We start from the raw sequence: 27767 nt of genomic DNA on the forward strand, positions 1-27767 counted from the left end.
GAAGGGAGTTCCACAGGCCCTCTCTTTTGTCCTCACTGAGCAGGCCTGTGAAGGGGGTGGGGCCAAGAAGATTGCAAAGCCCAGGCAAGCTCACATAGGGAGATAGCCTGGACCTAAGCTGTGTGGCCTGGACCTAAGCTGTGTGGGTGGCGCTGTGGGTTAAACCACAGAGCCTAGGGCTTGCCAATCAGAAGGTCAGTGGTTTGAATCCCCGCGATGGGGTGAGCTCCCGTTGCTCGGTCCCTGCTCCTGCCAACCTAGCAGTTCGAAAGCATGTCAAAGTGCAAGTAGATAAATAGATACCGCTCTGGCGGGAAGGTAAATGGCATTTCCGTGTGCTGCTCTGGTTCGCCAGAAGCTGCTTAGTCATCCTGGCCACATGACCCGGAAGCTGTATGCCGGCTCCCTTGGCCAATAAAGCGAGATGAGCGCCGCAACCCCAGAGTCATCCGCGACTGGACCTAATGGTCAGGGGTCCCTTTAAGCTGTGTGGAGACTAATTGCCTTTCTTTTCTTTCTTTCTTTTTAAAATATTTTTTATTTTCAATGCAACATTACAACAAAAATTACAAACATTGAATCCAAAATAAAACAGTACAAACAAGAAAAAAAAATGCAAGAGAAAAAAGAACACCCCCCCAAAAAACCCAAAAACCACACATCTACAAATAAAACCATATCATCATTCTAATCTAGTCGTTACATACATATACACATATTGACTTCCTTCCTTTGTTCTAAGACCTCAAAATTTTCACTCTTTCTGAGTTGTTGTGTCTAATGTAGATTACCTCTATCTTTATACTTTTTACACGTTTCTCTTTCTTTAATCCTGCTAAGCATCATTCATTACATGCTTACTCCATATTGCCTTTCATTTCATATATTTGCCTCTAATCCAGGTGAACTCTGACCCCCGACTCCCAGAGATCCCAGACACTAGCATGCACACACAGCCTTGTGTTCACTGAACAATCCCCTTTGGATTTGGGATTTTGGTTTGGGATGCTGTTGGGGGAGGGATGGGAGAGCTGTGACAGTTTCCACTATGTTTACATCTGACTGTTTGTTGTTCCATCATTTAGTCGTGCCCGACACTTCGTGACCCCATGGATCAGAGCATGCCAGGTACTCCTGTCTTCCACTGCCTCCTGCAGTTTGGTCAGACTCATGTTGGTAGCTTCGAGAACACTGTCCAACCATCTCGTCCTCTGTCATCCCCTTCTCCTTGTGCCCTCCATCTTTCCCAACATCGGGGTCTTTTCCAGGGAGTCTGCTCTTCTCATGAGGTGGCCAAAGTACTGGAGCCTCAGCTTTACGATCTGTCCTTCCAGTGAGCACTCAGGGCTGATTTCCTTCAGAATGGGTAGGTTTGATCTTCTTGCAGTCCATGGGACTCTCAAGAGTCTCCTCCAGCACCATAATTCAAAAGCATCAATTCATCAGCCTTCTTTATGGCTGATTGTTTATCTGACTGTTATGTTGAATTAAAAGAAGAAAAAAATTGCCAGCCTGGTCAGCTCCTCTTTGTGGAATCAGGGGAGAGGTGGGGTGCGCTGTGCTGCCCGGGGCCTCAGGAAGAGATCAATCTTAGGCCCACCCTGAGAACATTGCAGCATCTCCCCACATAAACCACAGACACTTTAGTCTCCCCCCACAAGCACCACTTCCCCAGGATGGGGGGCACAGAGGACGATAGGTGCTAAAAAGAAAGAAAGAGCTGCAGTAGAATTTGGGGATGACGTGGCAAAAGGAGGAGGGGGTCAAATACACAGGGAGGAGAAAAACAGGGGGAAAGCAGAGCTGAGACAGACTATAGAAGACGACCAATAAGGCTCCTTCTTTTGCAACCACAGCTCTGTCCTGATCCCATGCTGACAAGGACCAGCCTTTCCTCTTACGAAACCTCAAGCCAGCAGCTCCTGACACAAGTTTTCCTGCTCTGGAGTCCTCAGCATCGCTATCTGACCAACACTTGTTCTTTTCGCCAAGAAAGCCAGGTAAGGATGGCAACAGTTCTGCTCCTCTCTAACCATCCCTTTCTAGAAAAAAAATAAGGCAGGCTCTTCCCCAACCTGGTGCCCCTTCAAATGCTTTGAAGAGACAGTTTCCACCAGTGCCCCCGGTCAGTATGGTCTGGAGTAAGGTTTAGGGAAGTTCCAAGGGCAACTTCCAGCAAAATTTAAAAACAAAGACGCCAAACATTAAAACTTCCCGATACAGGGCTGCCTTTAGATATCGTCTAAAAGCTATGTAGTTCTTTATCTCTTTGATATCTGATGGGAGCGCGTTTCACAGGGAGGGCACCACTGCCGAGAAGGCCCTCTGCCTGGTTCCCTGTAACTTCAATTTTTGCAGTGAGGGAATCGCCAGAAGGCCCTCAGAGCTGAACCTCAGTGTCTGGGCTGAATGATGGGGGTGGAGACGCTCCTTCAGGTATACAGTGGTAACTCGGGTTAAGAACTTAATTTGTTCTGGAGGTCCATTCTTAAACTGAAACTGTTCTTAACCTGAGGTACTACTTTAGCTAATGGGGCCTCCCGCTGCTGCCGTGCCGCCGGAGCACAATTTCTGTTCTCATCCTGAAGCAAAGTTCTTAACCCGAGGTACTATTTCTGGGTTAGCGGAGTCTGTAACCTGAAGCGTCTGTAACCTGAAGCATCTGTAACTCGAGGTACCACTGTACTGGGCTGAGGCCATGTAAGACTTTAAAGATCAGCACCAACGCTTTGAACTGTGCTCGGAAATATACTGGGAGCCAATGTAGGTCTTTCAGGACCATTGTTAAATGGTCTTGGTGGCCATTCCCAGCCACCAGTCTAGATGCCACATTCTGTATTAGTTGTAGTTTCTGAGTCACCTTCAAAGGGAGCCTCTCATAGAGCGCATAGCAGTAGTCCAAGATAACCAGATAACCAGAGCATGCACTACTCTGGCAAGACAGTCCACGGGTAGGTGGGGTCTCAGCTGGCGTACCAGATGAAGCTGGGAGACAGCTGCCCTGGATACAGAATTGACCTGCACAAGCGATCCTCTTGGGTGTCATCCTTATATGCTTTCTGCATCGTGATTATTGACAAATATTTCTGCCCAGTTCACAAAGCCCCATCCCTCCTTCAGCCTGCTTGGGGTGCAAAAGTCCCTATTGCTGCAGGAGAGGCGAAGAGGACATCCCTAACAGTTGTGCTGAGATAGAGATTCTGATAGGAATAGCTTCCTTTGCTCCTGCAGTGGCAAGACTTTGGCATTTGCAAAATTCGTTCTTCTTACACTGTGGATAAAAATGCCATAGGATTGCCCATTGCTGTGTTTTGCAGTGGTGTGTGTGCTGACTTGAACTTTTTCTATGGGTTATTTCTGTAGATCATGGCATGAGTAAAAGCTGGCATAAGGCTGCATTCACACCATACATTCAAGGCACATTTAAGGCACATAGAGCTGTTGTTTCAGTTATTGGATTTCATTGGATTTTCTGTTGCCTGCTGCTGCCCAGGAAACCCTTCAGAGAGAAAGGGCAGGCTGTATACAGTTAATAAATAAATATAAATGGGCTGAATTAAAGGGGAAGAATTGTAGCTCAGTCACAGGAGCCAACTCCTAGGGGCCATGGGGGCTTTGGCCCCCACAATAAAATATTTGAAGAGGCTGGGGCCCCACAAAGCTGATAGGCATTCCCATTCAAATGCTGTGTGTGCACGGCATCATGGGACTGATTATGCAGGCCGGGGCTTACCTGGGCCCCCACAGTATTTTATTCAAGTTGGCTCCCCTGAGCTCAGTGGAAGAGAAGCAACTCCCAGGTTTGGTCCCCAGCATCTCCAGACAGGGGTGGGAATGTGGCCTGTCTAAAACCCTGGACACCTCATTTCCAACAGTGTACTGTAGACAATGCTGAGCCAGATTCATCTCAGGGTTGGCCTAGGAAAGACAGACTGGAACTCTGGAAAGCCACTGTAGACCAAAGGTCTTCAGATGTAACCCATGGACCACTGATGGTCCATTGAAAGGTTGCAGAACATCTGAGATGATCTGTTCATGGCCCTGAACTTGATTGAGGCTGCATGCACAACATACACTTAAAGCCACAGTTAATGCACATGACTTCCTGCAAAGAATCATGGGAACTCTTGTTAAGGTTGGTGGGAAATGTAGTTCAGGAGGGGGAAACTACTGGATTGATATGTATACCATCCCATTGAAAAATAACGCTTCTGAATGCTAGGTAAAGGTAAAGGGACCCCTGACCATTAGGTCCAGTCGTGACCAACTCTGGGATTGCGGCGCTCATCTCGCTTTATTGGCCAAGGGAGCCGGCGTACAGCTTCCCGATCATGTGGCCAGCATGACTAAGCTGCTTCTGGCGAACCAGAGCAGCGCACGGAAACACCGTTTACCTTCCCGCCGGAGTGGTACCTATTTATCTACTTGCACTGGCGTGCTTTCAAACTGCTAGGTGGGCAGGAGCAGGGACCGAGCAACGGGAGCTCACCCCGTCGTGGGGATTCAAACCGCCAACCTTCTGATTGGCAAGCCCTAGGCTCTGTGGTTTAACCCACAGCGCCACCCACGTTCTGAATGCAAGCACACAGTTATTTCGTTGAAAACTGAAGAGGTAACACTTCAAGACGAAATGTTCAAGGCCAGCTCTTTGCCTGCCATGCTGGGTTTCTGTTTGCAGGGACTTTTGACTGCAACGGATATATTAAATATGTAACCCCCCCCCACACACACACTCACACACTTCTGAGGTCTGAAGCAGTGCAGTCTATTCTACTACCTTGGCCTGCTGCATGCAGAGACCAGGACTCAGAAGCAAAGTTCCTTTGATGTCATCAACACTCAAAGCGTGAAGGCTCCAGGAAGTGGCTTAAGGTTAAATATGAATCTGACTCTATGAGCTGTCATCATAACCACTGAATTCAACCCCCCTCATCATGTCCCTCCAGAAAGAAACAGTTTTATTTACTTAGCACATTTCAACCTTGCCTCTCCAGCCAGTGGCTTTCAAACTTTGTTCTGGGGGACCCCAGGGAGGACCATCCCCAAGGTGGAGGGGTCCTGCAGCAAAACACTATTTGGAGAGCCCCACAGCCGGCTGCATGTAACAGCAGCAGGTTTCTCCAAGGCAGCCTGGGAAATTTTATTGGTGGCCCAAGCTGCGAACTCTGGCTATTGCCCAAGAATGATACACACTGACACCATACCTGTAGGAATGTCACCCTCCAGTGTATACTCACAGAAGAAGAGGAGAAGAAGAGTTTGGATTTGATATCCCGCTTTATCACTACCTGAAGGAGTCTCAAAGCGGCTAACATTCTCCTTTCCCTTCTTCCCCCGCAACAAACACTCTGTGAGGTGAGTGGGGCTGAGAGACTTCAAAGAAGTATGACTAGCCCAAGGTCACCCAGCAGCTGCATGTGGAGGAGCAGAGACGTGAACCTGGTTCCCCAGATTATGAGACTACTGCTCTTAACCACTACACCACACTGGCTCCAAGGGCCTAAGAACTTGGATCTCAGGAAATCTATTGTACTCCCCCTCCCCTGAATCATGTTGCTATCTATTGCTATTGCTATTTATTTAAATCAGAACCACAGATTTGAATTTAGAATTCAATAAGAAAAGTCACAAATACCAGACTATGGCTTTATGAAGGAGAGTTAGTTCAATCTAATTATTATTATTTTCAAAAAATAAAAATAAAAATTGGTTTTCCAAAATTTTCAGACAAACAAACAAACATACATCTTAATTGTACTTAATCCAATCTTAGTAACATTTTTAAGTGACTTCCTCAAATCCCCCTGGCTGAATTTCAGTGAATATCATTGTTAACAGTTTTCAAAAACCAATTTTCTCATAAAATTAACTTACCGGTAATCACTTAACATCTTTCTTTCTTTTCATTTTAACTTTAAACATGGTATTCTCTAACAATACATTTATAAATCCTAAGCCTATCTGATATTTGCAAATTTTTCCAATTAAGTTATCTTAACATATTTAACTAAATAGTCTTTGAATTTCATCCATAGTTCAATCTAATTAAACTGAGGCTCTAGTAAAAACCTGATTTCACAAAATCACATTAATGCAATCAACAGTAAATATGAGCTAAAATCATTATAACTGCATACATGTGAAGATGTTTTGCCAATAATCAAACTTACCACAAGGGATTACTAAAACTATTAAGCACTAGGTATTTTTTAGTTTTATTAATTACACATGGGTAGTTTAACGTTTAATGTGTGAAATTCATGCTATTATAAGTCTTTCAAGTTACACGGCATCATCCCCAGTGTAGACCCATTGAAATAAATGAACATGCCGAAGTTTGGTCCATTAATTTCAATGGGTCTACACTGAAGAAAACTTAGTTGGCTACAACCCCACTTTTTTTTTTTCCATCCAAGGCAGTAAATACTAAAATAAATGTTAGGAAAATACAGTTTACTCCACCTGGTTAGTGGCCCCTACACTGCGCCACCCGTGTCTGTGAACTGATCTCTCCCCACCCTGTGCTCCAAATTACACCACCATGGTTGCTGCTTTGTTTGGTGGCAGGCTGTTTGCCTTTGGCACCTTGTTACCCAATGTTGTTTCCATACTTTCTGCTTCTGCATTAAATCCCATTCTCTTGACTGTGCCCACAGGGTCCTTCCAGGCAAGAAACCAGCCTTCGGGGGTTAATTTTGCCAAAGCTCTTCCGTACAATCGTAAGGATGCTGCTCTGCAGAATCTTAAGCATACCGGTGGCTTCCATAAGCATCATTGCTTTGTTCATCGCCCTGACCACCGATTACTGGCTGGTGGCTTACGGACCGACTGGCATTGCTCACAGTGGCCTCTGGCAGGAGTGCATGGATGGGAACTGCTGGACCCCAACCAAGGCTAATGGTAATGAGAATGGTGACAACTGCCCCCCCCCAATACACAAAGGTTATGGGTTGAGGGGGGGTCATCAACAAGGTGCTCAGGGGCACCAGTGTGCCTGGTGGCACCTGCTGTGACGCTCTCAAAAAGTCTCGGTAAAAAAATCCTCTCAGAAAATCCACCATGCATGTGGTACATGCAGGACCAGTTATCAGAACACAATGCATTCTCAGGAAATCACTCCTTAGGTTAGTGTTTGCACAATGAGTTGACAATTTCCATTGATTTCTATGGGAAACTTTCTAATGCATTCCTGACCACAGAATTTTGACCCTGTAATGATGAAAACAGCCAGGAAAACCCTCTGAAACCTTGCAAAAGGCAAACAAGGAAGGGTGGGAGTTCTATTATTTGTCCAGTCTCCCTCCCACCTACCATGGTTTCTGACAAATGGCTACTACAGACACTACAGACCAGAAAAACACAAAAATGAGGTTTGTTTAAGGCTGTTTATTTGTTTACAGTACTGCATACAGGTCTGGCAGTTTGGATATCTGAATCTGTGGTTTGTATAGAGAGGTCTGGGTACTAACTCTTCCTCTTTGGATAAGTGAATTTTTGTATAATGAACGTTTAGGTAGCGGGAGCTGTGTGTACTTTTTGATATAATAATAATGATAACAACAACAACAGATGGGGGAACTATATTCACTTCAAGCCAAGGTTAAATTTTGTAACCTTAGGCAAATATCTTCTTTCTCACACTTGGTCCTCTTTCACTTTGAAATTGAAGCCTTTTCAGTTTAAACAGGTAAATTACACTTTAATAACTAAACCTTCAAGCTAAGGTCAAACATCATGGGTGATATCCAACCTTGGTTATGCCCATTAAGATCAATTGTGGCAAGTAACATGTCTATTGCCTTCCATGAGTCTACTCAATGGGCATAACTAACCTCTTCTCTCTTTTTTTAGGCTTCTGGAAGGTTCCGGGTACAAGGAATGAAGGCATGCTCAACTAACTCTTTCCACTCAATGCTTTGATTTACAGAATACATCCTTGCCACACGTGCGTTCCTGATCTTGGGCTCCCTGGCAGCTTTGGCCTCGGTCATTTCTCTCACCGCCTCCTTCATGCCTTGTGACTGTGGCTTCCTTGGCGGAGTCTTTGTCACGTCCATCGTTGCCTTCACAGGTGGTAGGTGTGCCAAGGATTATGATCATGGTCGCAGGTGCTAAATAGCCTCATGGCTATGCCCCACATGCTGTCAGCTTCCACTAGCCACAATGGTTATGGTCTACCTCCTCTATTGGAGACAATATGCCCCTCAAGACCAGTTGGTGGGAATTGCAAGTGAGGAGGTGTCGGCTGTGTTCTGGGCCTGCTTTTGGGCTTCCCATAAGCCCCTGGTTTTTCCCTGGGAGAAATGGACGCTGAACTAGATGGGCTTTTCAGCTGATGCCGTGGGACTTTTCTTACATTATTATCCCGCGAAGAGATCAGGCATGGCTCTAGAATTGAGAAAGTGGATCTTGTAAGGGGGAAAGGACCGCTGGAGCAAAGAAAGGGGTGGGGTGTTTTCATCCTCTAAGGCCAAGCTTAAAACATTTCAAAGCCCTTTAAGGGCGCTTCCACACCAGCAGGAAGGAAAACAAGGGCCCTCAGCAGGGGCAGACTTTGGGTTTTCAAATTTCAGCAGCTCCCTGTGGAAGGCCAAAATTCAGTGCACCCTGTCACCTGCCTCTCACCTTCCATTCTGCTCAGTTTGCTACATCACAGTTTGCAACGCCCCATGGCGGCCCCTAAGCTAGGCACCCAGTGTGGCAAAATCGGTTGCGCTGCTCTAAATCTGCCTCTGCCTTCACCCCTATGGTAGGGTTGCCATACCTCCCGGATTCCAATGATGTACCTAGCGTCTAGGGCAGCCTTTCTCAACCTGTGGGTTGAACTACAACTCCCATCACCCCTAGCTAGCAAGACCAGAGCTTAGGGATGATGGAAGTTGTAGTCCAAAAACATGTGAGGACCCACAGGTTGAGAACCACTGGTCTAGGGGGAACTTCAGGAAATCGTCCAAATGTCCTGATTTTTGAAATCTCCACTTAAAAAGCTCAACAACTTTTTGTGTCTGGATTTTTACTTCTCGAAATATGGCAACCCTACCCTTTGAGACAGAGCCTATGCACCAGCTTCATAGTTGGGAAAGGATGAGATAAGCCTCACATTGCAATCCTGATTTAAACCAACCACCCCTATGCCTGTAATGAAAGCAAAGGGGAAACCCATCAGATGTAGTAGGACCCCTGCACCCTTAGTGCAATAACCGACAGTTTGCACTTGGATGTGTGAACTGAGTGCCGTGACCTTTTTAGATGATGATGATGATACAAGAACACGGGGACACCAAAAATTGTGTTGTGATTGAGGAGGTACAAAAATTCTCTCCGTGGTGTTAGATCCAGTAGAGGCTGCACCATTAGAGCCAATGGGGCACACTGCCCCGCTAACCTGTCTGCCCCCAAGCAGCCCTCACCTGCCTGCCTTCTGACTTATGACCAGTCTATGGGGAGGCCCTGGCTGCTGGCTTCCTCCTCCATAGCTTCAGTGTTTCTTCTGTAGAATTCAGCAGGGAGGAGGAAGGGGCCAAAACCAGAATTAGTTGATTTTCCGTCACTGCCTCTGGCGGCGCCACCTGCTGTTCATCTCCCTGCGTTCTGCCCTATTGGCATCAATGGACACCAGCCAGTAGGGTTAGATCTGCAACATACATACCAGCCAGCCCTTGATAATTGAGTGGTGAGATTGCCTGTGTGAATCAGTGCTATGTTGGTTGCCCTGACTCCTCTGCTCTTTTGTAGCACTCTTCACTCTGGTTGGTGTAGTCGTATTCACCACTGAATCCTGGGGGAAGAACAGGGACCCTCAAATCCAGCTCACCTATGAATGGTCCTTCTATCTTGCCTGGGTAGCATTTCCCATGCTGTTCCTGACTGGTGAGTAGGGAGGGTGGGGAAGGGAGTTAGAGTCAGTTTGCATTTAAAAGCAAACCTACCCCATTTCCGCTTTCTGAAACAATACGCAAGGTGAAACAGAAGCAGCCTTTCACATTTGCACTCCTCTGAATTTTGCAATGCATTTCTCCGGCAATGCAATGCGTACAAAAATGTGTACTGACTAAGGTGAAATGCACATAAAGATGCATGTACAGTCGTACCTTGGGTTACAAATGCTTCAGGTTGCACATTTTCAGGTTGTGCACCACGCTGAACCCGGAAGTACTGGAACAGGTTACTTCTGGGTTTTGGCGCTCGCACATGCGCAGAAGTGCTGAACTGCAACCTGCGTGTGCGCACACGCGGCGCTGCGGGTTGCAAACATGCCTCCTGCACGGATCACGTTCGCAACCCGAGCGTCCACTGTATTAGTGAAATCAACATGCAAGAATGCATTGTGTTAAAGGAAATTGCTTTGCAACGATGTGTGCGTGAGTGAAAACTGCATAGAAGCATGTCTATTTTAAGGAGAAATTTGCACTAAAATGCCAGTGAATTTTCATGACGGCTTAAAAAAACAACCCCACAAACTGATTCAGAACTGGAGAGATTTAAGATTGCGAAAAGGAGCAACCAAAATGGGCAGACTCACCGACATCCCTAGCATTGTGTAGGCAGTGTGAACGTTCATTCCAATGCCTTTCTGCCGCCACGTAGAGCTCTGCAAAGCAGGTAGCTCTATAGCAGCACCTCACATGTGTGACATGCACTGTCAATGGACCTTCAGCAAGCTACCTGAGGTTCTGGGTTCTGCATTGCACAACCACCAGCCTATAGGCAGTCTCTGGATAAGTAAGGAAACATTCGCTTCACACAAAAGGAAGGCCTTTGCACATGCTCATTAGCACTTTGTCTATAGGTCTCTTTAAAAACAAATGCTTTCCCTTGGACAGAAATGAACTCTGCACATGGTCAGAGGCACCCAGCCTCCCGTGAGAGTCAGAAGGTTGATAAACAGAAGGTGTCAATGCCATGTGAGGCTGGCTCTGGCTTCCTGAGGCTGTTCCACTTTGAATTTATTTCTTTCCTTTCTTGCTCTCTCCTCTCATTGCAGGCATCTTCAGCCTTGTTGCTCACTTGTGCCCTTCAAGGCCTGGCTATGAGAATGTGTGAGGACCTGGTTCCTAAGAAGCAAAGGCAACCTTGTGATGCAGTCGACACACAACACACAAAGGAAGCCTGTCCCCAACCTTTCCCATGCCAGTGAAATCCCCTTCCAAACTGTCCCAAAAGTGCTTTCATCCCCAATCGATTCACAGCACCCCCTATAGGGCACCTGAGCTGCCTTGTCTTCAGGGAGCTTTTTCTGCATTGCCTTGTCTACAGGTTGGGCATCTGCCATGGAATCACTGGTTGCAAACAAATGATGTTTCGCAGGGGGCGGGTGTTGGCCACCAACCAAACCGCAAACCGATGTGGAAATGTGGAGAACTAAATGTAAGGCTGGAAAAATAAAAACAATACACCGACAGATTCTCTCATCCTTGCCTTTGCCTCCTCCTTAATCCCTAACCATGGCAAAATGTAGAAAATTCAAGGCGGGGGGGAGGGGACAACATGACCAGGACATCTTCACACAGTGTAGATATGGAACTTGCTCCTGCAAAAACTTGTGATGGCCACCAACCTGGGTAGCTTTAACATAGGGTGAGACAGGTTCAGGAAGGGTCTCCAGCTATTACCCACAATGACTATGATGTATCTCCACTGGTGGAGCCAGTATTCTTCCAGATATAAGTTACTGGGAACACTAGTGGGAAGAGTGCTGCTTTGGGGGCTTCCCATAGGTATCTGGTGGGCCACTGTCAGAAAAGGATGCTAGACTAGATGGGCCACTGGCCTGGTCCAGCTGGGCTCTTTTGGGGTTTTTTATGCTCTTGCATTGGGAAAGGATTGAAAGGAGTTCCCTGGGAAGAGGGATTTTAGTTCCCTGGGAACGGTAGCTCCGGGAGGGGAATAGGGATCTCCTGACAACTCTCAGCACCTTAAGCAAACTACAGCTCTCAGAAGTCTTTGGGGGAAGCTATGACTGTTTAAAATGGTACCATGCCACTTTAAATGCATGGTCTGAATGAGGCCTTAACATTGTTGTTGTTTATTTGTTTAGTCGTTTAGTCGTTTAGTCATGTCCGACTCTTTGTGACCCCGTGGAGCAGAGCACGCCAGGCACTCCTGTCTTTCACTGCCTCCCGCAGTTTGGTCAAACTGTAGCTTCAAGAACACTGTCCAACCATCTCGTCCTCTGTCGTCCCCTTCTTCTTGATGTTTCCCAACATCAGGGTCTTTTCCAGGGAGTCTTCTCTTCTCATGAGGTGGCCAAAGTATTGGAGCCTTGGCTTTACGATCTGTCCTTCCAGTGAGCACTCAGGGCTGATTTCCTTCAGAATGGATAGGTTTGATCTTCTTGCAGTCCATGGGACTCTCAAGAGTCTCCTCCAGCACCATAATTCAAAAGCATCAATTCTTCGGCAATCAGCCTTCGTTATGGTCCAGCTCTCACTTTCATACATCACTACTGGGAAAACCAAAGCTTTAACTAAGGCTTTCTTTCTAGGGCTCAAGCAGAAAGAAATTTTGTGCAGACTCATAAATCCTGAGGGGGGAAGGGTTGTTTTCAGGTTTCAAAACTGCCTTTCTGAATTTTAAGCTTTTTAAAATTTCATTTTTCCACCATCAGGTTTTCCATTCTATTTACGGACTGGCCCATTTACCCAGAAACAAGTCTGATTCAGTTCATGGGAACTTAAGAATGCTTATGCTGCTTCTGATTGTTAGACATTCCATTCTGAAAAGTACCAGGGTGAAAAAAACTCGATACAGCAGTCTCGAACTTGGATCAATGAATGCGCTGGGTTATGCTTTGGACTGCATGCAAAGCCTTGTCCAAAATCACTCAAATCTTGGCCGTATCCAAACTGACTATAGGGGAAATCTGGCTGGGTGGTTGGTGGCTTGCTCACGTCCTGAGTTGGCAGAAGGAAATACTGATGGGACCTCCTTCTCTTCATGTGGAAGAACCATCCAGGAATCTGGAGAGGTTCCAGAATGCTGGAGTTACTATGGGAGCAATGGTCTTCCAACCTTCATCAGTAGAACCTTTGGCTGGAGCTCAGACACCCAAAAGGTTGGGGAATTTGGGGTGCTGAATGCAGTTATTTTCCAAGGGAAATGAGCCCCGAGGCTAGAAGATGGGTGCATGCCTTAATTGCCTCCGTCAATCCCAAGATGAGGGTCCTGCTGCCACTTCCAAATGGCCCTTGCTTACGTGGTTCAAGAAGCTAACGAATATTGAGAGGCTGAGGATAGGTGGCATTGCTATCTCTTGCCTGGAGACCATTCTGCTTGTGGTAGTGATCTCAACAGTATCCTGGGTCAAGCGGTTTGTTCGGGGAATCTTCGTGTTCCAGGGATTGTGGCAGGAATGCTCTTTGGGGAACTGTGTCTATCTGGCCGACACACCAAGTAAGGGCGACATAATGCTCAGAATTTTGAACTAGAGATCACTGTAGAAGGTCTCAATATTTCCTGCCAGTGATAGAAGCATTTAAACAGGCAACTTGATAGTTCCTCTCCTTCTTTATAAACAAAGGAAATACATAATTCTTATTGCCTCTCCTTGAGGGAGCGGGGTTTGCTTCTGCAGGTTTTCAAAGTACTTGAATGGGGATAGAAGCCAGCTGTGGAAGCACCTATTGGCTAGTGCCTGAGTTATTATCAACCCACCTTGCCCCACAGATTTCTGGAACAGTTTTGCAACGATTTTAAAAGGAAGGACAAGGCAATTTAGCCCTCCTTTGTGTATAAAAAACAGTGTGTGGCAGACGCTGTTCAGCTTGCTGGTGGGTATGTACATTTGCAATTCAAGTGCAAAGAGGGCTCACATCACGGAGTGGAAACCCCACAAGATTGCTCTAAAGAGTCTCCGTTCATCCTAAAAGCAGCATCGGGCTTTGGACATTTCCAGTACACAAGAGTTTCATGTTCTTACCCAATATTGTATGAGCCTTTTGCTCCATCTGCTGGCTAGCTCATAACACTTCAGGAAAGAAACTTCAGAAAAGAGACTTTTGCCAGTGGCCCCGTCTAATTGGTTTTTAAAGTTTCTACCTATGCAGAATCCCTTCCACATGGACCTTTCTGCTGAGGAATCCCTGGGCATAAATTACAGAACCTGTGTGCCCTGTGGGATTTCCACGCACGCAGAGGCTGCATACAGGGCAACACTGTAAACTGAGAGTGTGCACCCTCAACCATGCTGCCATGCATTGCTGGCCAGGCCAGCTCCAATTCTGAGTGGACACTTATCAAAGCGCCTTTTTGTAAACTCTCTCCCACAATTGTGGGGCACTTCCTGGCAACAAGGAAGGAAAGCAGAAGGGCAATCATTGCAGAGAGCCACCATTTTGATTTCCCACAATGCTCCCTGTGTAGTGTTGCTCCATGCCAGGGGGCAGCAAACTTTTTCAGCAGGGGGCTGGTCCACTGTCCCTCAGACCTTGTGTGGGGCCAGACTATATTTGGGGGTAGGGGGATGAACGAATTCCTATGCCCCACAAATAACCCAGAGATGCATTTAAAGAAAAGGGCACATTCTACTCATGAAAAAACATGCTGATTCCTGGACCGTCCGCAGGCTGCATTTAGAAGGAAATTGGGCCAGATCCAGCCCCCGGGCCTTAGTTTGTCTACCCATACTCCATGCTCCCTAACCTCCAGTAAATTTGCCACAGTGCCCTGGTAGGGTATTCCATTGGGGATTTAAAATAGGGGTTCCCTAACCCACAAGTCTGGCACTGATCAGACAATCCAGGGCAGGTATACTTAAAAAAATTTCCCCCGGCATCAGCATATGTTAATGTCACCCTGAAATGGCATGGCTTTTCTGCAAGGGAAAGATTCGCCTCCCCCAAAGAGCAAGAGATGCATTTATGTCCATATGCATGCATCGTTAAACAATAAACATATATGTTTCAAAAAGTTGCAAAGATGCTCTGAGGTTTGAGGATCATGTGTCAGTTCCAGTAACTGTACAGGCACTAGCCAATCAGTTCCTTCAACACCCTTACACAGACATCTGTGAATTCAGCTTTAGTCCCCTTTCTGGGAAAGGGAAATCATGGTCCCCAGGAATACCTTGAATTTGAAGCCCAATTTAAAAAACAAACAAACAAACAAACCCTAGTTTGATCAAAGCTGGGTACCACCTTTCCCGGTGGGTTTTGCCATGCAAAACAAACAGCAGGCAGAATCAAGTACAGAGGCAACTTGCTTAGCGTTGTTCCAAAAGGAATAGAGGAGTCCAGCTGGATTAGACCAAATGTCCATCTATCTAGTCCAGGATCCCATTGCCCACACTGGACGAACAAATTATTCTGGGGAGCCCACACCAAGTATGTGAATGGTACACCATCCATGACCTCACGGGTGCTGAGAATAGGCAGGAAAGGAACAGGATATTGGGAAGGTGAGTGGAATCTAGTTGTAAGCGCATAAGAAGAGCCTGCTGGATCAAACCAGCAGCCCATCTGGTCCATCAGACTGTTCTTATGGCAGCCGGCCAGATGCTTATTTATGTGAAGCCCCAAAGCAGGGCCTAAGCTCAGCTGCACTCTCCTCTCCTGTGGTTTCCAGAAACTGGTATTCAGAAGCATCTGCCTCTGAGAGGTAGAACATAGCCATCAGAGTTCATAGTCAATGATAGCCTTATCCTCCATGAATTTTTAAAAAACAATGCAAGTCAGTTGCCACCTCTGCCATCCAGCACCAGTGAAGGTTGGTCCATTGTGAGGAATGGGGCAGTGCCCCACCGACCTCAGCTTGCTCTCAACCTACCCCCAACCCCTGGAGGGGGGTTATTGGATTGTTTTCATTTTGATTACCGTAGGTTCTGGCGTATAAAACAACTTTTTAACCCCGGGAAAGAGGTTAAAAAGTCGGGGGTCGGACTTCCGGAGGCGGCGCGAAGGGTAATGGCTGCCCTTTCCTAACCGGGAAGGGAGCTCCGCTTGAGAAAGGGTCGTCCGCTACGGCGAAGCGGAGACCCACAACGGAAAACCACAGGCGGCAGAAGCCTGCGGTCCTGGGACCCGGCGGGCGCCAGTAGCGGCCCCCAAAACGTTGAAGGAACCCCGTAAGGGGCTCCGGATCGTGGAGGAGGCTGCGGCGCTGAGGGTCGTTCCGCAATCGGCGGAGTGAAGCCGCGTAGCTGTTGCCAGTGAGCGCTGACCTTTCTTCCTGAAATTTTTGCTTTGAAAACAACAACCCGTGAGTAAATAATTGACTGTATGCAATTTGGAACTTTAAAGCATTAAATTTGGCTGAAAGCGGAGTGACGAAAAACAGGAAGTCCGTCTTCCGCTCCCGTTGAACTTGAACGCAAAGAGCTGGAGGAGTGGAGGCAAAGAGAGACTTTTTAAACTATTTGATCTGAGCACCCATTGAACTTTATCTTAAGTGGAATAACAATTTCATGTACTGGACTTTATGAATTTTAGCTGCATGGGGATATCTTTCTTCTCTTGGAGCTACATTTTAACTAAAAACCCCAGGTGCTGGAGCTGCCTGAGAAATTGAGCTGTCAGTTTGCAGTTTGCAGTTTGGATACTTTGAATCTGAACTTTGAAACAATCTGAGAGAGTCTGAACTTGCTACTTTGAGGCATTTGGATTACCAGTTTGCACCATCAGAAACACTGTTGCTGTATTAAACCCTAACTCTGCTGAAAAATTTTTTATTGAAGGTTCTTGGACTTAGAAATCTGACTTTATTTTAACTGAAATTGATCTCTTCCTTGAAATATTTTAAACTCCCCCTAGAGGATTTGGGACTTATAACAGTGACTCTTATTTTACTTTCCTTTTCCCGGCCCTCTGTTGACTGGTACCATCTGGGCCGCTGCTTTCTCATGGGAACAACTCAGCTTGACCTTGACTTTTAGATAACTTTGGAATGAGTGGTGCAAGAAGGAGAGGAAGAACTAAACAAACAACTTTGACAACTTTAACCGCAGCCTCACAGGCACGTAGATCATCTGTGCCTACTTTGCCTTCTGAGGAGGAAGCTGCCTCTCTGCCACGGGCAGGGGAGGGAGAAACTGAGGAATTACAATTGGAAGATATGGCCTCAGGGGCAAGCACTGCTATTTTAGAGAAAATTTTTGAAAAATTAGAATCTTTGGACAAGAAAGTAGAATCTTTGGACAAGAAGGCCGATGAGCAAACATATAAAATTGACCAGAACACAGAATGTTTAAATAAATTATCTGGACAAGTTGCACAGAATACTCAAGCAATTGGAGAATTGAAGGAGGCTGCAGGGGAAAATCGGAAATTGGCTGAAGATACCAGCCAAAAACTTGAAAATTTAGAACAAGAGGTAAGACCACTCTGCAAACAAGTAGGTGAACACCAGACCTATCTATCTATGATTGAACTGCGGAACCGGGAGAGCAATTTAAGGATAAGAGCAATACCAGAAGTGGAAGAAGGCAACCTAGCTGAGTTTTTGACCAAAGAATTCTCCAAATTTTGGAGCTTAGAGGAAAAGGATTTTAAAATTGTTTCAGCTTTTAGGCTCGGAAGACTTATAAAGAAAGAGAAGCCCAGAGACTGTTTGATAACATTGAGGTCAAAGGAGGAAAGGGACAAGATTCTGGGCCTACACTACGGAAAGTCACTGGACATTCTGGACAAAAGAATTGAGATCTACAAGGATATTCCTAAACAACTGTTAGATCTTAGATCTAACTATTTGGAGTTGACAAGATTACTAAGGAAGAATTCAATCATCTTTAGGTGGGAATTCCCTCAAGGACTATCTTTTACCTTTAGAGGGAAGAAGATCAAAATCAGAACATTGGAAGATAGAGATAAATTTCTGAACGCATACGGAGAGGACCTTCACAAAGGAATTGACCAACTTCCAGGGCCTGAAACACCAGAGGTACCTGCACCCTTGGACCCTGAAGATCCTTTGAATAAGGTACCACCCCTTGAAAAATAACCAGATTTATTCAGGATGTCTCTGCAACTTTTGAGTTGGAATATTAATGGCTGTAACATCCCGGAAAAAAGGAGGAAAATTTTTCATATATTAAAAAAAGAACAATTGGACATTATCTGCTTACAAGAAACACATGTGACTAGGCTCCATAGAAAGGTGTTAATAAACAAAAGACTTGGTCAAGAATTTATATCTTCGGATAGAGTAAAGAAGCGAGGAGTGGTGATATATGCAAAAGAGAGCCTGTCACCTAAATTTTTATTCAAAGATGAACATGGAAGAATATTAGCAATTGAGATACAACATCAAGGAGAAAAGATTCTGATATTAGGAATTTATGCACCAAATGACGGGAAATCGGATTATGCTGGATTATCTGGACTACAACAACAACATCATTATGATGGGAGATATGAATGGGGTCGTATCGACTAACATGGATAAGTCACAAAATCAAAATGTTACAAAAGACGGCAGACTACCAAAGACCTTTTTTGAAATGACCGACAATATGGACTGGATTGACATTTGGAGAACTAAGAACCCCCTGGGAAGAGAGGGAACATTCTTCTCTGAAGCCCAGCTGACTTGGACAAGAATCGACCAAATATGGATAACTAGAGGTCTGGCACCCAAGGTTAGAAAAGTGGAAATCTGCCCAAAGACCTGCTCCGACCATAACGCGCTGAAGATGGATATGACACTCTTGCCAACCGGCTCCTTTAGATGGAAGATGAACGATAGCTTGTTTAGAGACCAGGAGATTATTAAGAAGGCCCAAAAAACTCTGAAGGATTATTTCGAAATAAATATGAACACTACGGTGGAAAAAAGAACTATCTGGGACGCAAGCAAAGCTGTGATGAGGGGGTTCTTGATACAACAGAACGCCGTAAAGAAAAGGACACAAAATGAAAGGAAAGATAAGATCTTGCAGAAAATTAAAGAATTGGAGAAGAAATTAAGATCAAATCCGAAGTCACAGCCGATTCTGAGAGAAATTAAACTATACCAAGCACAATATTCCAAATTGATAAACCAAGAAATAGAATGGAAGATTAAATTAATGAAACAAAAAACTTTTGAATCGGCGAATAAATGTGGGAAACTGCTTGCTTGGCAGTTGAAGAAGAGACAGAAATTAAATACAGTTACAAACCTAGAAATTGAAGGAAGAAACATTCAGAACCCCATGGAAATTAGAAAGTGCTTCCAGAGATACTTCAAAAAATTATACACTCAAGGGCCGCAAGATGAGGCTGAGATTAAACAATTTTTGGAAAGAAATGGACTAACAAAGTTGTCACAAAAAAACAGATTAATCCTGAACAACAAAATAACACAACAAGAGATTGAACAAGCCATTCAGAACATGCAACTGGGCAAATCTCCAGGGCCAGATGGCTTGACTTCCAAGTATTATAAGACATTAAAAGACTATCTGATCCAACCAATGATGGAGGTCTGTAATGAAATTATGGAGGGGAAGAAGGCGCCGGAATCGTGGAAGGAAGCTTTTATCACATTGATACCAAAATCTGAAACTGAAAAGACACAACTCAAAAACTATCGTCCCATTTCCCTTCTGAATGTGGATTACAAAATATTTGCAGACATTTTGGCAAGTAGACTTAAAAGAGTTCTTAATGAAGTAATTTATAAAGACCAGGCAGGCTTTCTCCCAGGTAGACATATGTTTGCTAATACTAGGAACATTATTGACATTTTGGAACTTTTGCAAACAGACATAAATACAAAAGCAGTGTTAATTTTTATAGATGCGGAGAAGGCCTTTGATAATATTTCTTGGAAATTTATGAAGGGAAATTTGAAAGAAATGGGAATGGGACGGGGGTTTGAGAATGGGATTGATGCAATATATTCAGAACAAAAGGCCAAACTGATAGTTAACAATGTGGTTACAGAAGAGTTCAAAATTGAAAAAGGAACACGACAAGGCTGCCCGATTTCCCCTCTGTTATTTATCTCGGTTCTGGAGGTGCTCTTGAACATGATCAGAGGGGACCGGTTGGTGGAAGGGATTCAGGTCGGAGCGAAACAATATAAACTTAAAGCTTTTGCAGATGACCTAGTTTTGACCCTGCAGGAGCCAGAATCTAGTACGAAAAGAGTATTACAATTGATACAGGACTTTGGTCGGGTGGCGGGATTTAAATTAAACAAACAGAAAACTAAGGTGCTGGGAAAAAATTTGACAGACATAGAGTCAGAACGGTTTCAGAGAGAAACAGAATTAACTATGGTTAAAAAGGTAAAGTACCTAGGGGTAAACATAACAGCAAAAAACCTGAGTCTATTCAAGGATAACTATGAAAAATGTTGGTCTGAAATTAAGAGAGACTTGGATAGTTGGACAAAATTGAAGCTTTCTTTGTTAGGCCGAATTGCTGCTATTAAGATGAATGTATTGCCAAAAATGTTGTTTTTGTTTCAAACATTACAGATTGTGGACAAAACGGAGTGCTTCCGGAAGTGGCAGAAAGATATATCCAAATTTGTCTGGCAGGGCAAAAAGCCCAGAATTAAGTTTAAGATATTAACAGATGCGAAAGAAAGAGGGGGCTTTGCCCTGCCAGACTTAAAGTTGTACTATGAAGCCGCAGCTTTTTGCTGGCTAAAAGACTGGCTACTTCTCGAAGACACTGACGTACTGGACCTGGAAGGTTTTAACAATGCTTTTGGTTGGCATGCATACTTATGGTATGACAAAGTTAAGATCAATAAGGCCTTTAAGAACCATATTGTCAGGAAAGCAGTGTTTAATGTCTGGACAAAATATAAAGACTTATTGGAAAATAAAACTCCAAGGTGGCTTTCACCTCTGGAGGCTAAGGCCCGAAAAAGACCCAATATGGAGGCCAAATGGCCAAAATATTGGGAAATATTAGAAAAAGATGGAGACAATTGGAAATTGCAGAGTTTGGAGAAAATGAAGGATAAGGTGCGAGACTGGTTACATTATGCTCAGATTAAAGAAGTTTTTAAAAATGACAAAAAGTTAGGGTTCCAGGTGGAGAAATCGAAGTTAGAAACACAATTGTTAGAACCAAAGACCAAGGTACTATCTAGAATGTATAACTTGCTGCTAAAATGGAATACACAAGACGAAATGGTTAAATCGGCTATGATAAAATGGGCACAGGACATTGGGCATAACATTATGTTTGAGGACTGGGAAAGGTTGTGGACCACTGGGCTGAACTTCACCGCATGTAATGCTCTGAAGGAAAATGTAATGAAAATGATATATAGATGGTACATGACCCCAGTTAAACTTGCCAAAATATACCATTCGTCTGATAATAAATGTTGGAAATGTAAAGAAAATGAAGGAACATTCTTTCACCTCTGGTGGACATGCCCTAAGGTGAAGGTCTTTTGGGAAATGATATATAATGAGCTGAAAAAGGTATTTAAGTATACCTTCACAAAGAAACCAGAGGCCTTCCTTCTGGGTATTGTCGGCCAGAAGGTGTTAAAGAAGGATCGAACATTTTTTATGTATGCAACAACGGCAGCAAGGATTCTCATCGCAAAAAACTGGAAAACTCAAGATCTACCCACACTGGAAGAGTGGCAGATGCAGCTGATGGACTATATGCAACTGGCCGAGATGACCGGCAGAATCCGTGATCTGGGAGAAGAGAAGATGGAGGAAGACTGGGAGAAATTCAAGATGTATCTACAAAAATATTGTAATTTGGTTGAATGTTAAGAAGGATGCTAGATTATAAAAAACTGGCCACCACTAAACTAGATTTAAATTTGATGATAAGTGAGACTAAAGAAAATATAAAATTTTTTTGGAAGAAGTGCTAGATTATATTTGAATGAGTGGACATGAGATTGCAAACAAGTTGATAATTTGTTTGGAAAAAAATTTTAACGATGTAAATGGGAGCGGGAGACGTGAGGGAGTCCAAAGAAGTGAAGAAATTGTTGTGATAGAAGTAAGATCGTTTATTATGTGTGCATTTATATTTAAAAACTTCAATAAATATTTATAAAAAAAAATTTAAAAAAAATTTAAAAAGTCGGGGGTCGTCTTATACACCGGGTATGGGCAGCGTGGAACAGAGCCCGCTGCCCGCTGCGGCGGCGGCTCCAAAGCAGCAGCAGCGGGCAGCAGGCTCAGATCCGCACTGGGCGGCTTTCTCCCGACGCAGAGCTGCCCAGCGTATTAGGCGACTGGGCTTATAAGACGAACCCCCAAATTGCAGCTGCCAATTTGAGTGGGGTCATCTAATACGCCCAGTCGCCTAATACGCCGGAATCTACGGTATGTATTTTGTGGTTTTATATTTTGATTTTATTCTGTTAAATGCCCTGAGACCTCTGGGTATAGGGCAGTATATAAATTCAATAAATAACTACAGCTCCCATCATCCCTGACCACAGGTCATGCTGGCTCGGAAGGATGGGAGTTGGAGTCCAACAACATCTAGGGACCCAAGGTTGGCAAGGCTGGTTTGGAGGGTCACAGGTTCCTCATCCTTGGCATTCACAGCAGCAGAAGTTCAAGCGATCATCTCCTCACCCCTAGCAAGGCAGGGCTGGGGAACTGTGTGGATTCCAGGAGGGCACAGGTCAAAACCTGGTCTCCTGAACCAACCGTGAAGAAAACACAAGACTGGAGTCACACAATATCTAAGCCAGTCTTGGTCATTCCTCTTCATGGCCACAGATCAATATATCATTGGACTTCTGTTATTTAAACATACTGATGCAGCAGTTGAATGTTGATTTGTACAACTGTGCACCACTTAAGACAATTTTTGAAACGTTAGGTGGTTTAAGAAATACTTTTAGAATAAATTATAATGGTGTCACTCTGCCCAGGCACCTTTCTTTCAGTGACGGCATCGGCTGTTAAAAACGGCCAACCGATTTAGTTTCAGTTCCAGAAGTGCCAGTAAGGACTGCAGTCAGACTGTCCTGCCTCAGGAACAATCAGGAGGTGTTTCAGAACTGTGGTAGCCCATCAGGTGGCCACACCTCCTTAAGAGAATTGCTCCTCCTGCTAGGATGGCGCTTGGGCTGTGAGCCTCCCTCTTGCCAGTGTGGTGTAGTGGTTAAGAGCAGTAGTCTCGTAATCTGGGGAACCGGGTTCGCGTCTCCGCTCCTCCACATGCAGCTGCTGGGTGACCTTGGGCCAGTCACACTTCTTTGAAGTCTCTCAGCCTCACTCACCTCACAGAGTGTTTGTTGTTAGGGAGGAAGGGAAAGGAGATTGTTAGCCGCTTTGAGACTCCTTCGGGCAGTGATAAAGTGGGATATTAAATCCAAACTCTTCTTCTTGTGGAGCAATTCAGAGATGGGACTGCGGTGGTAGCGGAAGAGCTGAGGTCTGAGATTAGGGACCGGGGCAATGAACAGAGGGCCACTAGGATAAAGTTTCTTTCTTCTCTCCTAGACTATATTTACATATCTAGATTTTTTATGCTGCTCTCTGCTGCGACTTCCTATGGGTCTGTGGTCACTGGGACACTTTGCCTCACACCCATCCAACCGCCAAAGTGGTGGACGACAACGTGGCCCACGCTAACCATCGGCCTCTGTTTTGTCTCGGGTAAGAGGAGCTATCTTCTGACTCTTATTTACCCTGCCACCTCCCCTTTTCGTTCCCCAAAAAGACTTCGTGTGGTTAGCACCCGACTGTCCAGGGCATGTGCAGGGAAGAGCAACCAAAATGATCAAAGGGGATGGAGGAAAGGTTGCAGCATTTAGGACTTTTTAGTTTAGAGCCTGAAGTTGGGTCTCCAACTGTTTTTGGACTACAACCCCCACCATCCCTAGCTAGCAAGACCAGTGGTCAGGAATTATGGGAACTGTAGTACCAAAAAAATCAGAAAATCAGTTGGAGACCCAAGTTTGGGAAACACTGGTTTAGAGGAAAAGGAAGGGTAACTTGATAAAAGTGTGTACAATTATGTGTGGCCTGGAGAAAGCAGAAAGAGGAAAGTTCTCCTCCCTCTCATATAACAGAAGTAGGGAACAACCAACAAAGTTAAAAGATTTGGGATAGATAAAAGAAAGCACATCTCCATGCAGTGCATAGTTATACTATGGTACTCGTTCCCACAGAAGGCAGTGATAGCCACTAATTTGGATACCTAAAATGTATAAAAACTTATTCATGTATGCCACTAGTGGCAAGAATGTTACTTGCCCCAAAATGGACAGAAGCAGAAGTCCCAGTAAAGCAGTGGTGGCCAAACTTGGCCCTCCAGCTGTTTTGGGACTACAATTCCCATCATCCCTGACCACTGGTCCTGTTAGCTAGGGATGATGGGAGTTGTAGTCCAAAAACAGCTGGAGGGCCAAGTTTGGCCACCACTGCAGTAAAGGAAGAATGGATACAAAAAATTATGGAATAAGCAGAAGTGGTGAAACTTACTGGAAGAATAAAAAATCAAGGTAACATTTTTTATATACCGGTATATAAAAGAAAGGAAATGTTTTATTGAATATTTACAGATAAATTATAAACAGATAAAAACACTGGCAGGATTATTGTAACAACCTGCAGTTATATAAGAGTATATACTTAAAGAAGATGAATAAATGAGTAAATTAAGTTAATTTGGATATGCGGAAGATATTAAAAACAAATTTAAGGAACCACAGAAAGAGGGGGGTGGGTGCCGAGTTTTGAAATGTCAAAATGAATGTAAAATTAGTGAAATGTATAAAACTAGTGGAATGTATAAAATTTGAAAAGTATAGATAAATAAAATGCAAAAAATAATAAAATTTGATGGCTTTAAAAGAGGACTGGGCAATTTCATGGAGGAAAAGGTTATCAATAGCTTTCAGCCATGATGTTCTGCCTCCATGATTGGAGGGAGTAATGCTTCTGAATAGGAGTTACTGGAAACCACAGGAGAAAGGGCTCCTCACAGGCATCTGGTTGGCTACTCTGAGAACAAGAGGCTATATGAGGCATTGGCCTCAATCAGCAGGCGCTTTTTATGTTCTTATGACCAGTCACAAGAATGGGTTGCTGAGACCAAATAAACAGACTGGTGAGATGGTTTCTGGAAATTCAGCAGTGTTACATGACAACCCCCCCCCCATCTCTAAGCAGTGTGAGGTTCCAGGGATGCCAGATGCTCTGTAACCCCAGGGTCTGAGTTTCTAGTGGGACAATAAGGCACAGCAGAGACTGTGGTGTCTTTATGGTATATGGTTTATTTACACATGTATATAACCTGAAGCTGACAATGGAGGAGACCACAGCATTCCTGCCGCAAGAGGTTGCTCCTCTTATAGGCACAGCAGCATCCTTGCCCTGGCAGTTTGCCTTTTCCCAAAAATTGTCACATCTCACCTGTTCTAATCTTGCTAACCTAAACCCTGGTCTTTTGTAACACAGAGAGAGAGAAGCCCCACTCATCTGAATTATCATACAGAGTTTTTTGATGCTTTGTTGTGCTAATGAGATTCTACACATGTTGATTAGGTAGCGTTAAAGGGGTGGCTTATACACAAATTAGCAAGTTTGCCTAGTTTAATTAACACTTCGCACATGCTACTTCCAGGGGGTTTGAAGCTGTTTTCACACATGACCTAATACATGCATGGATCTATCTTAAGACAGAACCATATGATCTGACATCCTGTTTTAACATACCAGTTAACCAGTTAACATACCCAGACATTTATGACCCCCCACAACAGACCTAAAACACTATGATTACTCCACTGTGGTCCTTTCAAACGATTTGTGTTGGACTGCTAAATAAGAAGAATATCAGCTTTTATTTTGAGAAGAAATGCCAAGGCAGTTCACAAACTAGTTATAGATATGTAATCACACACTGTAGTTTGTAAGGGTCCTGAGAATTGTTCAGTAACCCCTATTCCCTCCCAGAGTTACAATTCCCAGCATTCCCTACGGAGAAGCATTTGTTAAACTACTCTGCAAATTGTAGCTCTGGAAGGGGAATACGGGGTCTCCTAACAACTCCCAGCATCCTTAACTACAGTTCCCAGAATTCTTTAGGGGAAGCTACGGCTGTTTAAAAGACTGAGTGCTGAAGAAATCAAGTGCTTGACCTTCCCATTCTTTGCTATCTTGTTGGCTCTCACCTTCCAGGCTTCAATGGAGCGATGGGCCTCTTCAATTACATGAGGGCAGCCACAGAGATGACCAACACTTTCCTTTCGTGGTCCCTGGCACCAGGGTGGTTCTCTGTCATTCTGGCAACCATGGCAGGTACAAGCTATTCAAAGCCCTGGGGGGTTATGGAAAGATGACAGGACTTAGGTGGGGAAGACTTCCTGAATGCAAGCAGAGAAGGGCTCAGTGCACACTAGGCAATTAATTGCAACCCCAGCTGTAAAATCTGGCTCCCTGAAACACTGGATTTAGCATCCTGGGATGCAGCAAGAAATAAGTGGCGGCTGGTCCAATGGGGCACTGCCCCACAAGCTTCAACCTGCCTTTAACCAGCCTCACCCTGCCTGCTTTCTTACTTACACCCAAGGGCCGCATTGCCTCTTGGCAAACTTTCCAGGGGCTGCCTGACAAAAGTGGGTGGGGCCAAAGCAACAGAGAAGGCAAAGCCACCAACACTATACATTACAAGTGTACAGTCAAGTGGCCAAAGCCATGAAGTTAGGTGGACAGGCAGGCAGGAGGGCAACTTGCACCCAGCAACTGAAATGGGCTCCTTTTGGCTTACAGGTGTTTGTCACTTGGTGGCGAAGAAATGGGAGAAGGATGAAGATACCACAGAGCTTTTCACAGGCATGACTATAAAGACGCTGAAAGAGGACTTGTTGGAAAACCCTGCCTCTCAGGGTGCCCTCAAAGGGAGGCCGAGGGGGGCCACGTCAAAATCTGTGACGATTCTGTGAACTCAACGCTGCGAGATATACAAGTGGCATCAAGTTTGGGCGGGTAGGGTGCCCTGGTTGCGTGAGGGCAACCATGCACCAATGGCATCTGAGCTGTGGGAATTAGGGTGAGAAGACACCTTGGCAAGGGGTTACTTTTTTGCGGGAGATTCCCAGCAAGCATCAAACATCATGATGACACATTCAGTTGCCTCTAAGCTACAAATGATGGATGTCGGCATCAAGGGGCACTGCAGTGATACTTCACATCATGCTTCTGAACTTTTTTGTAAACGCTATTTCTTTGCTTTATATCCTTCCTGAATAAACTCCTTTAATATGGTTCATCCTACGACTGTTCTTCTAGAATCACCTCTTGACAGGTGCTATAGCAGGAGTGGGGAACCGCTGGCTTTCCAGATGTTGCAGGACTGAAACAACCACCATCCCTGACTGTGGGCCAACACTGGCTGGTGTGAGCAGAAGTTAAGAATCCAACACCTGGAGGGCCCTAAGTTTCCCATCCCTGTAATAGAGTCTAACGCAGTGGCCAATCAAGCAAAATTGGAGGTTTTTAAGCAGATAGCCACCTGTCAGGGATGCCTTAGCTGCGATTCCTCCCTTGCAGGTGGGTGGCCCCTTCCAACTCTATACAGTTCTCTTAAGTAGAGAACCCAGGCAGACATGCAGGGTACTGCATCCTACTGCTTCTATTATGGGTAATAATTTGCACCAGCTCTGTCCACTTTCTCCACAGCTTTTAGCTGTAATCCAGAGGATCGGTGAACAGAAACTTCTTTGTAAGTATAAAATCAATGGCAAAGTTCTGGAAGGCTTGATTGACATGGGCGCAGACATTTCTGTCATATCCAGTAATTGCTGGGACCCCACGTGGCCCCTTGAGTCTGCCTCTGCAGTTTGGGGTGTAGGTGGACCACAAAATTCTTCCAAAAGCGTACAATGGCTGCCTGTTT

The 27767-nt window shown here is 44.8% G+C and overlaps 2 protein-coding genes across 4 annotated transcripts; both read left to right on the forward strand.

Moving 5' to 3' along the window:
• The first annotated feature begins 1729 nt into the window (after window positions 1-1729).
• LOC309346036 (protein NKG7-like) lies at window positions 1730-11406 on the forward strand. 2 transcript variants are annotated; one of them, XM_081869675.1, is made up of 5 exons: window positions 1755-2000; window positions 6657-6900; window positions 7928-8074; window positions 9736-9870; window positions 10985-11406. In XM_081869675.1, the coding sequence occupies exons 1-5, from the start codon at window positions 1872-1874 to the stop codon at window positions 11041-11043; spliced, it is 714 nt and encodes a 237-aa protein (XP_081725801.1). In that variant the 5' UTR covers window positions 1755-1871; the 3' UTR covers window positions 11044-11406. The 2 variants fall into 2 exon arrangements, with proteins under 2 accessions (XP_081725802.1, XP_081725801.1); XM_081869676.1 differs by lacking the exon at window positions 9736-9870 and having other exon boundaries at window positions 1730-2000.
• Window positions 11407-13006: 1600 nt separating this feature from the next.
• Window positions 13007-27140, forward strand: LOC309346032 (lens fiber membrane intrinsic protein-like). 2 transcript variants are annotated; one of them, XM_081869668.1, is made up of 4 exons: window positions 13007-13392; window positions 23366-23521; window positions 26051-26170; window positions 26642-27140. In XM_081869668.1, the coding sequence occupies exons 1-4, from the start codon at window positions 13119-13121 to the stop codon at window positions 26812-26814; spliced, it is 723 nt and encodes a 240-aa protein (XP_081725794.1). In that variant the 5' UTR covers window positions 13007-13118; the 3' UTR covers window positions 26815-27140. The 2 variants fall into 2 exon arrangements, with proteins under 2 accessions (XP_081725794.1, XP_081725795.1); XM_081869669.1 differs by lacking the exon at window positions 23366-23521.
• Window positions 27141-27767: the final 627 nt, after the last annotated feature.

Source organism: Podarcis erhardii (assembly GCF_964252035.2).
Source record: "Podarcis erhardii genome assembly, chromosome: 7".
Lineage (NCBI taxonomy): Eukaryota > Metazoa > Chordata > Lepidosauria > Squamata > Lacertidae > Podarcis > Podarcis erhardii.

What these genes read in the sequence shown, in the direction of transcription:
- LOC309346032 (XM_081869668.1), top strand. Translation starts at nt 13,119, where the DNA reads ATGGGTGCATGCCTTAATTGCCTCCGTCAATCCCAAGATGAGGGTCCT. An exon ending in CTATCTGGCCGACACACCAA is followed by an intron (nt 13,393 to 23,365) that starts GTAAGGGCGACA and finishes CTTCTCTCCTAG; the next exon opens with ACTATATTTACATATCTAGA. An exon ending in CGGCCTCTGTTTTGTCTCGG is followed by an intron (nt 23,522 to 26,050) that starts GTAAGAGGAGCT and finishes CTCACCTTCCAG; the next exon opens with GCTTCAATGGAGCGATGGGC.
- LOC309346036 (XM_081869675.1), top strand. Translation starts at nt 1,872, where the DNA reads ATGCTGACAAGGACCAGCCTTTCCTCTTACGAAACCTCAAGCCAGCAG. An exon ending in CTTTTCGCCAAGAAAGCCAG is followed by an intron (nt 2,001 to 6,656) that starts GTAAGGATGGCA and finishes CTGTGCCCACAG; the next exon opens with GGTCCTTCCAGGCAAGAAAC. An exon ending in CATCGTTGCCTTCACAGGTG is followed by an intron (nt 8,075 to 9,735) that starts GTAGGTGTGCCA and finishes GCTCTTTTGTAG; the next exon opens with CACTCTTCACTCTGGTTGGT.